Source organism: Pleurodeles waltl, chromosome 5 (genome assembly GCF_031143425.1).
Source record: "Pleurodeles waltl isolate 20211129_DDA chromosome 5, aPleWal1.hap1.20221129, whole genome shotgun sequence".
NCBI classification, from domain to species: domain Eukaryota; kingdom Metazoa; phylum Chordata; class Amphibia; order Caudata; family Salamandridae; genus Pleurodeles; species Pleurodeles waltl.
This window is the reverse complement of record NC_090444.1, coordinates 23,005,859-23,021,396: the sequence shown is the minus strand read 5'-3', so window position 1 is coordinate 23,021,396 and position 15,538 is coordinate 23,005,859. Positions and strand designations below refer to the sequence as shown.

Below are 15,538 nucleotides of genomic sequence, written 5' to 3'. Positions count from 1 at the left end.
CACGACTAACAGTCTAGCTTCAGATGACATTACAGCACAGAGTGCAAACTTCCACATCAAATGCTAGACCTTTCTGACCAGAGATGAAGACGACCCTTGTCACCTGATACTACTGGACCTCTCAGCTGTCTTTGACTGTGACGCAGTCAAGTATCCACCCTCATACGCACCCTGACGTCTCAAAAAGGATTCACCAGCAATATCCTTCACTGGTTCTCCTACTGGCTCTCCAAAAAGACTTACACAAATTCTGATGGCTTTAAACCTCAACTTTTACTGAATGCCAAGTGACTTAGGGCCAGATGCAGGAAACACTTTGCGAGTCGCAAACGGCAAAATCTGCCGTTTGCGACTCGCAAATGCGTGTTTCCAACGCAGAAATGCATTTTGCGAGTCGGGACCGACTCGCAAAATGCATTTCAGAATCGCAAATAGGAAGGGGTGTTGCCTTCCTATTTGCGATTCATAGTGGTATGCAATACCATTTGCGACCGCATATGCGGTCACAAATGATGTCGCAGTTACCATCCACTTGAAGTGGATGGTAACCCACTCGCAAATGGGACCCCTTGCCCTTTCTGAATGGACCCAAAACTATTTTTTCAGGGCAGGTAGTGGTCCAAGGGACCACTACCTGCCCTGAAAAAATACCGAAACTAAAGGTTTCGTTTTTTTTTTTTAAGTGCAGCTCGTTTTCCTTTAAGGAAAACGGGCTACAGTTAAAAAAAAAAAAATGCTTTATTTAAAAGCAGTCACGAACATGGAGGTCTGCTGACTACAGCAGGCCTCCATGTTTGCGAGTGCCTATAGTCGGTATGGGGCCGCAATTTGCGACCCACCTCATTAATATTAATGAGGTGGGTCTCTGCGACCCCATACCGACGCGCAGACGGTGTCTGAGACACCGTTCTGCATTGCAAATTGCGACTTGCAATTTGCGAGTCGGAAGGACTCGCAAATTGCAAGTCGCAATTTGCAATTTTCCTACATCTGGCCCTTAAATTCACCCTCAATGAACACACTGCCAAATAATAACGGTGACCTGGTATAAGCTCTCTCTTCTAAAGAGGTTGAAAGGTTTCTTCTAGAAAAAACTGTTCAAGACCTTGTATCCTCTACCTTGATGGCCATTAACGCCTTGCTCCTTGGCTTTCCAGGTTGTATACTTGCACCCCTTAAGGGCATCCTACACACTACAGCATATCTCATCCATGGAATCATACAACCTATACTGGCAACAGTATTGGGGTATGATTCCAACATGTTTGATACCAAACATGACCAGGTTCAGACTTATCATTATGTAGCTAGACACAGGTAGTGACATATTGTCCAGGACACGGGTAAAATGGCTTCCCCGCAGTTACGAAGTCCAGAAAAATGCAGCTGGAGTTCATAGGGACACCTCTGCTCATGCAGGGGTGCCCTCACACACAGGTACCTGCAACCTGCCCTCTGGGGTAGGAGGGCCTACCATAGGGGTGACATAGTGACCTGGTGCATGCTCCTTTACATGCAGGCTGCAATGGCAGACCTGCAGACATTTTACAAGGGCTCCCACGGGTGGCAAAATAAATGATGCATCCCATGGGGAACCCCTGGGTACTATATACTGTGAGAAAGTAGCCGCTTTCTAGCCTTGTGTAGGAGGCTGGACTGGCTTGTAGTGAGTACCAAGGGGTACTTGCACCTTGCACCAGGCCCAGTTATCCCTTATTAGTGTATAGGGTGTCTAGCAGCTTAGGCTGATAGATAATGGTAGCTTAGCAGAGCAGCTTAGGCTGAACTAGGAGACGGGTGAAGCTACTACAGTACCACTTAGTGTCATATGCACAATATCATAAGAAAACACAATACACAGTTATACTAAAAATAAAGGTACTTTATTTTTATGACAATATGCCAAAGTATCTTAGAGTGTACCCTCAGTGAGAGGATAGGAAATATACACAAGATATATATACACAATAGCAAAAATATGCAGTATAGTCTTAGAAAACAGTGCAAACAATGTATATTTACAATAGGATGCAATGGGGAAACATAGGGATAGGGGCAACACAAACCATATACTCCAAAAGTGGAATGCGAACCACGAATGGCCCCCAAACCTATGTGACCTTGTAGAGGGTCGCTGGGACTATTAGAAAATAGTGAGAGTTAGAAAAATAACCCTCCCCAAGACCCTGAAAAGTGAGTGCAAAGTGCACTAAAGTTCCCCTAAAGGCAAAGAAGTCGTGTTAGAGGAATAATGCAGGAAAGACACAAACCAACAATGCAACAACTGTGGATTTCCAATCTAGGGTACCTGTGGAACAAGGGGACCAAGTCCAAAAGTCACAAGCAAGTCGGAGATGGGTATATGCCCAGGAAATGCCAGCTGTGGATGCAAAGAAGCTTCCACTGGACAGAAGAAGCTGCGGTTTCTGCAGGAACGCAAAGGGCTAGAGACTTCCCCTTTGGAGGACGGATCCCTCTCGCCTTGGAGAGTCGTGCAGAAGAGTTTTACCGCCGAAAGAACGCCAACAAGCCTTGCTAGCTGCAAATCGTGCGGTTAGCGTTTTTGGACGCTGCTGTGGCCCAGGAGGTCGCAAATTGGACCAGGAGAGAGAGGGGACGTCGAGCAAGACAAGGAGCCCTCTCAGCAGCAGGTAGCACCCGGAGAAGTGCCAGAAACAGGCACTACGAGGATGCGTGAAACGGTGCTCACCCGAAGTCGCACAAAGGAGTCCCACGTCGCCGGAGACCAACTTAGAAAGTCGTGCAATGCAGGTTAGAGTGCCGTGGACCCAGGCTTGGCTGTGCACAAAGGATTCCCGCCGGAAGTGCACAGGGGCCGGAGTAGCTGCAAAAGTTGCGGTTCCCAGCAATGCAGCCCAGCGAGGTGAGGCAAGGACTTACCTCCACCAAACTTGGACTGAAGAGTCACTGGACTGTGGGGGTCACTTGGACAGAGTCGCTGGATTCGAGGGACCTCGCTCGTCGTGCTGAGAGGAGACCCAAGGGACCGGTAATGCAGCTTTTTGGTGCCTGCGGTTGCAGGGGGAAGATTCCGTCGACCCACTGGAGATTTCTTCGGAGCTTCTGGTGCAGAGAGGAGGCAGACTACCCCCACAGCATGCACAAGCAGGAAAACAGTCGAGAAGGCGGCAGGATCAGCGTTACAGAGTTGCAGTAGTCGTCTTTGCTACTATGTTGCAGGTTTGCAGGCTTCCAGCGCGGTCAGCAGTCGATTCCTTGGCAGAAGGTGAAGAGAGAGATGCAGAGGAACTCGGATGAGCTCTTGCATTCGTTATCTAAACTTTCCCCAGAGACAGAGACCCTAAATAGCCAGAAAAGAGGGTTTGGCTACCTAGGAGAGAGGATAGGCTACTAACACCTGAAGGAGCCTATCAGAAGGAGTCTCTGACGTCACCTGGTGGCACTGGCCACTCAGAGCAGTCCAGTGTGCCAGCAGCACTTCTGTTTCCAAGATGGCAGAGGTCTGGAGCACACTGGAGGAGCTCTGGACACCTCCCAGGGGAGGTGCAGGTCAGGGGAGTGGTCACTCCCCTTTCCTTTGTCCAGTTTCGCGCCAGAGCAGGGCTAAGGGGTCCCCTGAACCGGTGTAGACTGGCTTATGCAGAATTGGGCACATCTGTGCCCAAGAAAGCATTTCCAGAGGCTGGGGGAGGCTACTCCTCCCCTGCCTTCACACCATTTTCCAAAGGCAGAGGGTGTAACACCCTCTCTCAGAGGAAGTCCTTTGTTCTGCCATCCTGGGCCAGGCCTGGCTGGACCCCAGGAGGTCAGATGCCTGTCTGAGGGGTTGGCAGCAGCAGCAGCTGCAGTGAAACCCCAGGAAGGGCAGTTTGGCAGTACCAGGGTCTGTGCTACAGACCACTGGGATCATGGGATTGTGCCAACTATGCCAGGATGGTATAGAGGGGGCAATTCCATGATCATAGACATGTTACATGGCCATATTCGGAGTTACCACTGTGAAGCTACATATAGGTAGTGACCTATATGTAGTGCACGCGTGTAATGGTGTCCCCGCACTCACAAAGTCCGGGGAATTGTCCCTGAACAATGTGGGGGCACCTTGGCTAGTGCCAGGGTGCCCACACACTAAGTAACTTTGCACCTAACCTTTACCAGGTAAAGGTTAGACATATAGGTGACTTATAAGTTACTTAAGTGCAGTGTAAAATGGCTGTGAAATAACGTGGACGTTATTTCACTCAGGCTGCAGTGGCAGGCCTGTGTAAGAATTGTCAGAGCTCCCTATGGGTGGCAAAAGAAATTCTGCAGCCCATAGGGATCTCCTGGAACCCCAATACCCTGGGTACCTCAGTACCATATACAAGGGAATTATAAGGGTGTTCCAGTAAGCCAATGTAAATTGGTAAAATTGGTCACTAGCCTGTTAGAAATGAGAGAGCATAACCACTGAGGTTCTTATTAGCAGAGCCTCAGTGAGTCGTGCCCCCACATTGTTCAGGGCAAATTCCCCGGACTTTGTGAGTGCGGGGACACCATTACACATGTGCACTATACATATGTCACTACATATGTATAGCGTCAAAATGGTAACTCCGAACAAGGCAATGTAACATGTCTAAGATCATGAAATTGTCACCCCAATGCCATTCTGGCATTGGAGAGACAATTCCATGATCCCCCGAGTCTCTAGCACAGACCCGGGTCCTGCCAAACTACCTTTCCTGGGGTTTCCCTGCAGCTGCTGCCAACCCCTCAGACAGGTTTCTGCCCTCCTGGGGTCCAGCCAGGCTTGGCCCAGGAAGGCAGAACAAAGGACTTCCTCAGAGAGAGGGCGTTACACCCTCTCCCTTTGGAAAAAGGTGTCATGGCAGGGGAGGAGTAGCCTCCCCAGCCTCTGGAAATGCTTTCATGGGCACAGATGGTGCCCATTTCTGCATAAGCCAGTCCACAACGGTTCAGGGATCCCCCACCCCTGCTCTGGTGCGAAACTGGACAAAGGAAAGAGGAGTGACCACTCCCCTTACCTGCACCTCCCCTGGGAGGTGCCCAGAGCTCCTCCAGTGTGCTCCAGACCTCTGCCATCTTGGAAACAGAGGTGCTGCTGGCACACTGGACTGCTCTGAGTGGCCAGTGCCAGCAGGTGACGTCAGAGACTCCTTCTGATAGGCTCTTACCTGTGTTGCTATCCTATCCTCCTTCCTAGGTAACCAAACCTCCTTTTCTGGCTATTTAGGGTCTCTGCTTTGGGGAATTCTTTAGATAACAAATGCAAGAGCTCATCAGAGTTCCTCTGCATCTCTCTCTTCACCTTCTGCCAAGGATTCGACCGCTGACTGCTCTGGACGCCTGCAAAACTGCAACAAAGTAGCTAAGACAACTACTGCAACCTTGTATCGCTGATCCGGCCGCCTTCTCGACTGCTTTCCTGGTGGTGCATGCTGTGGGGGTAGTCTGCCTCCTCTCTGCACTAGAAGCTCCGAAGAAATCTCCATTGGGTCGACGGAATCTTCCTCTGCAACCGCAGGCAACAAAAGACTGCATCACCGGTCCTCTGGGTCCCCTCTCAGCACGACGAGCGTGGTCCCTGGAACTCAGCAACTCTGGCTAAGTGACTAACACAGTCCAGTGACTCTTCAGTCCAAGTTTGGTGGTGGTAAGTCCTTGCCTCCCCACGCTAGACTGCATTGCTGGGTACCGCGTGATTTGCAGCTGCTCCGGCTCCTGTGCACTCTTCCAGGATTTCCTTTGTGCACAGCCAAGCCTGGGTCCCCGACACTCTAACCTGCAGTGCACGACCTCCTGAGTTTTCCTCCGGCGTCGTGGGACCTTCCTTTGTGACTTTGGTTGAGCTCCGGTTCACTCTTCTTTGTAGTGCCTGTTCCGGCACTTCTGCGGGTGCTGCTTGCTTCTGAGTGGGCTCCTTGTCTTGCTGGGCGCCACCTGTGTCTCCTCATGCAATTGGCGACATCCTGGTCCCTCCTAGGCCACAGCAGCATCCAAAAACCCTAACCGCAACCCTTGCAGCTAGCAAGGCTTGTTTGCGGTATTTCTGCACGGAAACACCTCTGCAAGCTTCTTCACGACGTAGGACATCCATCCTGCAAAGGGGAAGTTCCTAGTCCTCTTCGTTCTTGCAGAATCCACAGCTTCTACCATCCGGTGGCAGCTTCTCTGCACCCACAGCTGGCATTTCCTGGGCATCTGCACACTCACGACTTGAGTGTGACTCTTGGACTTGGTCTCCTTGTTCCACAGGTACTCGTTGTTGCATTGCTGGTGTTGGTCTTCCTTGCAGCATTCCCCTATCACGACTTCTGTGATCTCTGGGAAACTTAGGTGCACTTTGCACCCACTTTTCAGGGTCTTGGGGTGGGCTATTTTTCTAACCCTCACTGTTTTCTTACAGTCCAAGCGACCCTCTGCACTCTGCACCAGGTCCAGTTATCCCTTATTAGTGTAGAAGAGGTGTCTAGCAGCTTAGGCTGATAGAAAAGGGTAGCTTAGCAGAGCAGCTTAGGCTGAACTAGGAGACGTGTAAAGCTTCTTAAAATAAACTAAGAAAATATATTTTTCTATATAAAAACCTATTGGCCAGGAATTGTCTGAGTGTGTGTTCCCCATTTATTGCCTGTATGTGTACAACAAATGCTTAACACTACCCTCTGATAAGCCTTCTGCTCGACCACACTACCACAAAATAGAGCATTAGAATTATCTCTTTGTGCCACTATCTTACCTATAAGGGGAACCCTTGGACTCTGTGCATGCTATTTCTTACTTTGAAAAAGTGCATACAGAGCCAACTTCCTACAAGTGGCAAAAGAAATGCTGCAGCCCATAGGGATCTCCTGGAACCCCAGTACCCTGGGTACCTCAGTACCATATACTAGGGGATTATATGGGTGTACCGGTATGCCAATGTGAATTGGTGAAATTGGTCACTAGCCTGTTAGTGACAATTGGGAAAGCAGAGAGTGCATAACCACTAAGGTTCTGGTTAGCAGAGCCTCAGTGAGACAGTTAGTCATCACACAGGGAACACAGAGGGCACATACTAATGAGCACTGGGGCCCTGCCTGGCAGGGTCCCAGTGACACAGACTAAAACAACATATATACAGTGAAATATGGGGTAACATGCCAGGCAAGATGGTACTTTCCTACAATCATACCTGCCCAAAAGGGCAGAGGCACTAGCCGCTTTCATGGTGATTGCTGATGTTGAGCAAACTTTGCAGCCTGCGGCATCAATCTTTCTACTCTGCTTGTCTGAGAAGAGGACGACGGAGATGTTGAATGTAACTTTTTAGCAGCCACGATTACCACAGAATCGGGCACCGGATCCGCTCTCAGAAATAAAGGGTCCTGCTCCGGAGGACGGTATTTCTTTATGAGTCTGGAAGGAGCAGTCTTGGTTGTGGACGGTGTAAGGAAAATGTCCATTGCCGGTTCAAGTAACCCTGGGACCAGCGGTAGTAATGGTCTTGTTGAAGATCGCTGGTGTAATGTCTCAAATATGACAGAAGTTGTTGGAGTGGGTACTGCCAGAGGGATGTTCAGCTTAGTAGCTCCTCGAATTAATACCTCCTGAAAAGTATTCACATCATCTATGGGTGAAACTCTCTGAGACGGGGAGTCCGATAACGTTGGAGAGTAATCTCTTGTGGATGAAGAGGAGTGCCTATGGTGGGAACGAGGAGACCTGTGGTCCGAGTCATGCTGATGACAGTGTCTAGACGCAGAAGAACGACTCAAAGAATGACATGATTGTCTCGTGGATTCTGCAGGAGTAACTGGGGCGGCCTCAGAAAGAGGGAACGGCGGAGGAGCTGTAGGTGCCACAGGTGTCGGTGGTAAAGGAGATGGCTGAGGGGAAGGTGGCAAGAGAATCAGAGAAGCCGAGGATTCTGAGGTGGTATAGACTCTCCTTGGTCTCTTTGAATGCCTTCTCGATGCCGACAAGCTTCTCGACGTCGAAGTACGACGCCGACATGTACCTCTCGATGTTGACTCCTCTCGCCGTTGAGAACCCTTCAACGGCGATCTGCCTCGACATCGGTGGAATGATGTAGATCGTCTCCGACAGTGAGTACTGTCTCTCGACGTCGATCTTCCCCTTTGCGTTGGCGGTGACCTCGACAGGGAACTTCTCGACGGCGAATGTCTGTGCCGTCTCGTTGTTGATAACGCTCTCGACGGCGAGCGATGCCTCTTCCTTGACGGCGAGCTGGTTCTCGACGGCGAGCATGTCGGTGCTGTTCCCTGTCTCGAAGTCGATGCTCTCGACGTTGTCTGGGACCTGTGACGTTTCTGAGCAGATCTGGAAGCTACTCCAGAGGACAAAGTGAGAGCCCTGGTAAAAGACTGACCTTCTCCTCGCTCTGTGGTGGATTGTCCCCTCCGTCTACTATCCTCCTTCGCTTGAAGACGAATCTTCTCCCTGTCACAAAGGGTGCGCCTGGAGAAGGTTTTACAATTGTCACAGGAATCAGGTTTATGAGATGACGGCAGGCAAATAATACAGACATGATGTGGGTCTGTTTTGGCCTTCTTCCTGCCACAGCTAAGGCACTTATCAAAAAGTGAAGGCATGCTGGTGGAAAAAAGCCTTAAATTTCTGTCAGAATTTGACAAAAAAGGACAGAAAACATTCACTCTGGTTGAAAAACGTCGAGTAAAAATGAAATCCAAAGGATTTTTGTTTAATTTTGGTCAAAAACCTATAAATAGGTGGAGCTCAATGCCTCAGGGTCCTGTCAGAAGTAACCGGAAAAAAGAACTGAGGCAACTGCCTTTTGCTATGCATGATGGGATACAGGAAGTCTTTCTCCTTTTAAAGGCACAGCTCTATTTAAATTCTTTATAATGGCAGCCTATGGGCTACACTGCCCTGCATTGTTTCATCCTTATTTTAAAGTTGTAAAAAGCTTTGTGAAAATTGTTTTCTACTTTATCTCTAGAATAAACATGTTTTTAAATGTATATCTTTACTACAGTATCCTTTTTTCATACAAAAGAATTAACAATTTGGCCTTTGTAGCCTTTCATCTAGGCTGCACATTGACATTCTTAAGTGATTTGGCAGGCCTTCCTCAAGAAAGGCGAACATCTACACTTAAGAAGACACTTCAGAACAGTGCTCCGGGGTCCCCGCAGGCGTGCAGAACTATTCAGTGCTCATGACTATACATGGAAATCCCCTACGAGAGAACCGATATACCAAGAAAAAGGAGGGGAAAGTTGCAGAATATCTATTGAAGAAAGAAAGAGGAAGAAAAACCAAAAGGAAAATAAAAATAAAAGGAAGAACCAATCAAAGTTTAAAGTGAACAATAGAGACTAAAAGAAGAAATTACAAATAAAAAACCCATATCACAAAAGATCACCAAGCTTGAACGTTTTCTTTCCATTTCCGGGACAAGGGACCCCTACAATGGTGTCAGAAGTGGAATTGTAAACTCCGGGAAGAACACCATGGAAAGAAAACCAACACTCGAAGAGATGATACAGAGTTTGGCGGAAGGACAATGCCATCTTCAGATACTCTGGGAAGAGCAACAAAGGGAGGCCAAAACCGATAGGGAAACCCTCCAAAATGCCCTCAAGAACCAGGCTACGATAATAGCCAACAACCAACTAGCGCATGAGACTGCGTTACAAAAGCTAACAGATACGACTGCAGCAACTCGGTACACCCCAATGTGCCAAGTTCAGTCCTACAAAAATTTCAGGATGGCAAAGATCCCAACGCGTTCTTCACAAACTTTGAGCATATCGCCACTTCTGCCACCTGGCCGGAAGACCGATGAGGTCAATATGTGGCTCCTCTCCTGACTTGGACTTTACAAGCCGCCTACCAGTCTATAAACCCCGGTAACACTACTCCATTTCCTGAAATCAAGAAGGGAATTCGAGAGAGTCGGACATGACACTGACACGGAGTATTATCGGATTAGGTTCTGCATAACCAAGTGGACCCCTATGGAGAATCCCTGAGCTCTTTATTTTAGGATCCAAGACCTGGGGTTAAAATGGTTAACACCCAATAACCCAGATAGAGATGACATAATTAAAATTATTCTTTTAGAACAATTCCTAGAAGCATTACCAGCATCTACTTGAAACTGGATTAAGCAACATCCTAAAATGGATACCTCTATGGCAACAGATCTTGCCTGTGCCTACAACCGGGCCCCTGAGTTCAAGACAGGAGACCTCCCTGTAGTGTTAGTTTTCTGCAGGTTGAGCCGGGGACGTCGGGTGCAGAGTGGAAAGTCTCACGCTTCCCGCAGGAAACGTGTGGTCTTAAAAGTTGCTTCTTTGTTTCAAAAAGTTACAGTTTCTTCAACAGGGCCGCTGTTCTCGGGAGCGTCTTGGTCCTTTAGATGCAGGGTAGTCCTCTGAGGCTTCAGAGGTCGCTGGACCCTGTTGGATGCATCGCTGTTGCAGTTTTCTTCGAAGTAGGGAGACAGGCCGGTGGGGCTGTGGTCAAATCAGTTGTCGTCTCCGTCTTCACTGCAGGGCTTCAGGTCAGCAGTCCTTCTTCTTCTTTAGGTTGCAGGAATCTATCTTCCTCGGTTCTGGGAGCCCCTAAATACTCAATTTAGGGGTGTGGTTAGGTCTGGGAGGGAAGTAGCCAATGGCTACTGGCCCTGAGGGTGGCTACACCCTCTTTCTGCCTCCTCCCTGTGGGGAGGGGGGCACATCCCTAATCCTATTGGGGAAGCCTCCATCAGCAAGATGGAGGATTTCTAAAAGTAAGAGTCACCTCAGCTCAGGACACCTTAGGGGCTGTACTGACTGGGGAGTGACTCCTCCTTGTTTTCCTCATTATCTCCTCCAGCCTTGCCACCAAAAGTGGGGGCAGTGGCCGGAGGGGCGGGCATCTCCACTAGCTGGGATGCCCTGTGGCGCTGTAACAAAGGGGGTGAGCCTTTGAAGCTCACCGCCAGGTGTTACAGTTCCTGCAGGGGGAGGTGAGAAGCACCTCCACCCAGGACAGGCTTTGTTCCTGGCCACAGAGTGACAAAGGCACTCTCCTCATGTGGCCAGCAACATGTCTGGTGTGTGGCAGGCTGGCAAAAACTAGTCAGCCCACACTGGAAGTTGGGTATGTTTTCAGGGGGCATCTCTAAGATGCCCTCTGGGTGTATATTACAATAAAGTGCACACTGGCATCCTATTGTGCTGAGAAGTTTGATACCAAGCTTCCCAGCTTTCCGTGTAGCCATTATGGTACTGTGGAGTTCGTGTTTGACAGACTCCCAGACCATATACTCTTATGGCTACCCTGCACTTACAATGTCTAAGGTTTTGCTTAGATACTGTAGGGGAATAGTGCTCATGAACATATGCCCTCACCTGTGGTATAGTGCACCCTGCCTTAGGGCTGTAAGGCCTGCTAGAGGGGTGACTTACCCATGCCACAGGCAGTGTGAGGGTGGCATGGCACTCTGAGGGGAGTGCCATGTCGACTTAGTCATTTTCTCCCCACCAGCACACATAAGCTGGCAAGCAGTGTGTATGTGCTGAGTAAGGGATCTCTATGGTGGCATAAGACATGCTGCAGCCCTTAGATACCTTCCCTGGCATCAGGGACCTTGGTACCAGGGGTACCAGTTACAAGGGACTTACCTGGGTGCCAGGGTTGTGCCAATTGCGGAGACAAAGGTACAGTTTAGGGAAAGAACACTGGTGCTGGGGCCTGGTTAGCAGGGTCCCAGCACACTTTCAAATCATAACTTAGCATCAGCAAAGGCAAAATGTCAGGGGGTAACCATGCCAAGGAGGCATTTCCTTACACACAAGTCTAGCGACGCTCACCAGAAGCCCACTAGACCCCAGGGATGAGGCGCAGGCCGGTGCCTGCGGGTGGAGGAGGGCCTTGAACACCCTAACAGCAGCGTGGGTGGGGGTCGGGGACACAGACACAGCTAGGTGGTGCTGCGATCGTGGGGGTGCCTAACTGTATCACTGAGGCTCTCCTAAACAGAACCTCAGTGTTTATGCTCTCTCTACTTTTAAAATTGTCACTGCAGGCTAGTGACTCATTTTACCAATTCTCATTGGCACACTGGAACACCCTTATAATTCCCTTGTATATGCTACCTAGGTACTCAGGGTATTGGGGTTCTAGGAGATCCCTATGGGCTGCAGCATTTCTTTTGCCACCCATAGTAGGCTCAGACAATTGTTACATAGGACTGCCACTGCAGCCTGAGTGAAATAACGTCCATGTTATTTCAAAGCCATTTTACACTGCACATAAGTAACTTATCAGTCACCTATATGTCTAACCCTCACTTGGTGAAGGTTAGGTGCAAAGTTACTTAGTGTGTGGGCACCTTGGCTCTAGCCAAGGTGCCCCCACATTGTTCAGGGCAAATTCCTCAGACTTTGTGAGTGCGGGGACACCATTACACGCATGCTAACGCTGCTGCCAACCCCTCAGACAGGTTTCTGCCCCCCTGGAGCCTGGGCAGCCTGGTCCCAGGAAGGCAGAACAAAGGATTTTCTCTGACAGAGGGTGTTACACCCTCTCCCTTTGGAAATAGGTGTGAAGGGCCTGGGAGGAGTAGCCTCTCCTGGCCTCTGGAAATGCTTTGAAGGGCACAGATGGTGCACTCTCTGCATAAGCCAGTCTACACCAGTTCAGGGATTCCGCCCAGCCCTGCTCTGGCGAGAAACTGGACAAACGAAAGGGGAGTGACCACTCCCCTGACCAGCACCTCCAGTGTGTCCCAGACCTCTGCCATCTTGGATGCAGAGGTGTGAGGGAACAATGGACAGCTCTGAGTGGCTAGTGCCAGCAGGTGACGTCAGAGACCCCTCCTGATAGGCGCTTACCTTTTTCTGTATCTGTAGCCAATCCTCCTCTGAGGGCCTTTTAGGGTCTCTCCTGTGGGTATCGCACCAGATAACGAATGCAAGAGCTCACCAGAGTTCCTCTGCACTTCCCTCTTCAACTTCTGCCAAGGATCGTCCGTTGACTGCTCCAGGACGCCTGCATAACCGCAACAAAGTAGCAAGAAGACTACAAGCCAACATTGCAGCGCCTCATCCTGCCGGCTTTCTCGACTGTTTCCTGGTGGTGCATGCTCTGAGGGCTGGCTGCCTTTACCCTGCACTGAACGCCAAAAAGAAATCTCCTGTGGGTTGACGGAGTCTTCCCCCTGCTAACGCAGGCACCAAACTTCTGCATCACCGGTCCTCTGGGTCCCCTCTCATCCTGACGAGCGTGGTCCCTGGAACACAGGAGCTGGGTCCAAGTGTCTTCGACAGTCCAGTGGCCCTTCTGTCAAAATTTGGTGGAGGTAAGTCCTTGCCTCCCCACGCCAGACAGTAATCCTGTGAACTGCAGCTGCTCGGGATTCTGTGCACTTTTGCAAGACTTCCTTTGTCCACATCCTAGCCCAGGTCCCCAGCACTCCGTCCTGTATTGCCTAACTCGCTCAGTTGGACTCCGACGTCGTGGGACCCTCCTTTGTGACTGAGTCGACCACTGTCCTCAGATCTTCTAAATGCCTTTTCAGGTGCTTCTGCGGGTGCTACCTGCTTCTGCCTGGGCTGTCTGTGTTGATGAGCGCCCCCTCTGTCTCCTCCTCCAAGGGGCGACCTCTTGGTCCTTCCTGGGCCCTAGCACACCCAAAATCCTCAACTGCGACTCTTGCAGCTAGCAAGGCTTGTTTGCGGTCTTTCTGCGTGGAACCTCTACATCCTCCAGCACGCCGTGGGACATTTTCTGACCAAAGGAGAAGTTCCTGGCACCTTCCGTTGTTGCAGAATCTTCGGCTTCTTCCACCCGGAGGCAGCCCTTTTGCATCTTCATCCGGGGTTTAGTGGGCTCCTGCTCCCCCTGGACACTTGCGTAACTCTTGGACTTGGTCCCTTTCCTTTACAGGTCCTCAGGTCCAGCAATCCGTCTTCATGTTTTGCAGTCAGTTGTTGTCCTTGCAGAATCCCCTATCTCGACTTTACTGTCTTTCTGGGGTAGTAGGGTAACTTTACTCCTACTTTTCAGGGTCTTGGGGTGGGGTATCTTGGGCACCCTTAGTGTTTTCTTGCACTCCCAGCGACCCTCTACACACTACACTAGGCCTGGGGTCCATTTGTGGTTCTCATTCCACTTTTGGAATATATGGTTTGTGTTGCCCCTAGGCCTATTTCTTCCTACTGCATTCTATTCTAGATTGTTTGCACTACTTTTCTAACTATTACTTACCTGATTTTGGTTTGTGTGCATATATTTTGTGTATATTACTTACCTCCTAAGGGAGTATATCCTCTGAGATACTTTTGGCATTTTGTCACCAAAATAAAGTACCTTTATTTTTTGTAACTCTGAGTATTGTGTTTTCTTATGATATAGTACCTATATGATATAAGTGGTATAGTAGGAGCTTTGCATGTCTCCTAGTTTAGTGCTAGAACACTACTAATAAGGGATAACTGGACCTGGCACAAGGTGTAAGTACCACAAGGTACCCACTATAAGCCAGGCCAGACTCCTACAAGGAGGACCCCTATTTTATCACTTGCACTAGCGGGTTGGTGTCTCTGCACTCCTTACCCTATAAAGGATTTGAGGGTAAAGATAAATAAGTCTACTTACCTTTGGCTTCGGTTTCGTTTTCTATCTGGGCATTCCACAAGGTCAGGGGGCACCCAACTGCGACCACTGTAAAGAAAGAACAGGAGAAACATTGTAAAGAAACCGATATACCAAGAAAAAGGAGGTGAAAGGAGCAGAACACCTATTAAAGAAAGAAAGGAAAATAAAAATAAAAGGAAGAACCGATAAAAGTTTAAAGTGAACAATAGAGACTAAAAGAAAAAATTTGAAATAAAAACCCAGATCACAAAATATCACCAAGCTTGAACGTTTTCTTTCCGTTTCCGGGGCAAGGGGCCCCTATAAGTCCACTGTTAGTAAGTACTTTATATATCTTACAGGTCCCCGGAGTCCTACTGAGGAGTGGTGATGCTGGCGAGAAGATGCGGTGAGCACAGGGACTCCGTGTGATGCGGGAAGACAAGAAGGCCCCAAGAGTCGAAATCAGGCTTAGCAGTGTAACTGCAGGCATGTAGACGAGAGTCTAAAAACAGCTTTAGCATGGATAGTAGAAACATGGTAAGTGCATCAAAGCAGTAGGCAAATGCTGTGTCCTCGGAAGCGACTTATTTATGCTGCGCCTGACTGCGAGGTACGTGGCCTTCCTGGTAGGGTGAGGTTGCCGATGCACTGGTCATGGCCACAAAGGCTAGACAATGTACTGCACAACAGCACTCCACTCCAGTCATGTGAAAGATCTGGGTTGGCGAGCAGAACTTACCTGGAGGAAAAGCAAAGGGTTTCACAGTATCTGTCCCTAGAAAACTGGATGAAGTCGTTCCACAGCGGGGTGATTTCCTGAAAAGAGAAGAGAGACTTGGGAGTAGGGGAGGAGAGGACATTACAGTACAGCAACAGGGAAACAAGAAACTAAAGACAGATTTGTCACGGCAGGAAAGGGGAGGATCCCACTCTGAAACGCCAAGCAGTGAAGCCACCATAT

General features: G+C 49.4%; 1 protein-coding gene across 1 annotated transcript in view; it reads right to left on the bottom strand.

The window, feature by feature from the left end:
- The window catches only part of LOC138297191 (uncharacterized), a 270,414-nt gene that overhangs the window by 103,942 nt on the left and 150,934 nt on the right, over positions 1 to 15,538 (bottom strand). The window contains exons 6-7 of the mRNA XM_069236682.1: positions 15,317 to 15,393; positions 14,596 to 14,661 (exon numbers count right to left, since the gene is read on the bottom strand). Of these exons, the coding sequence (XP_069092783.1) occupies positions 14,596 to 14,661; positions 15,317 to 15,393 (143 nt within the window). The remainder of the gene's footprint in view (positions 1 to 14,595; positions 14,662 to 15,316; positions 15,394 to 15,538) is intronic.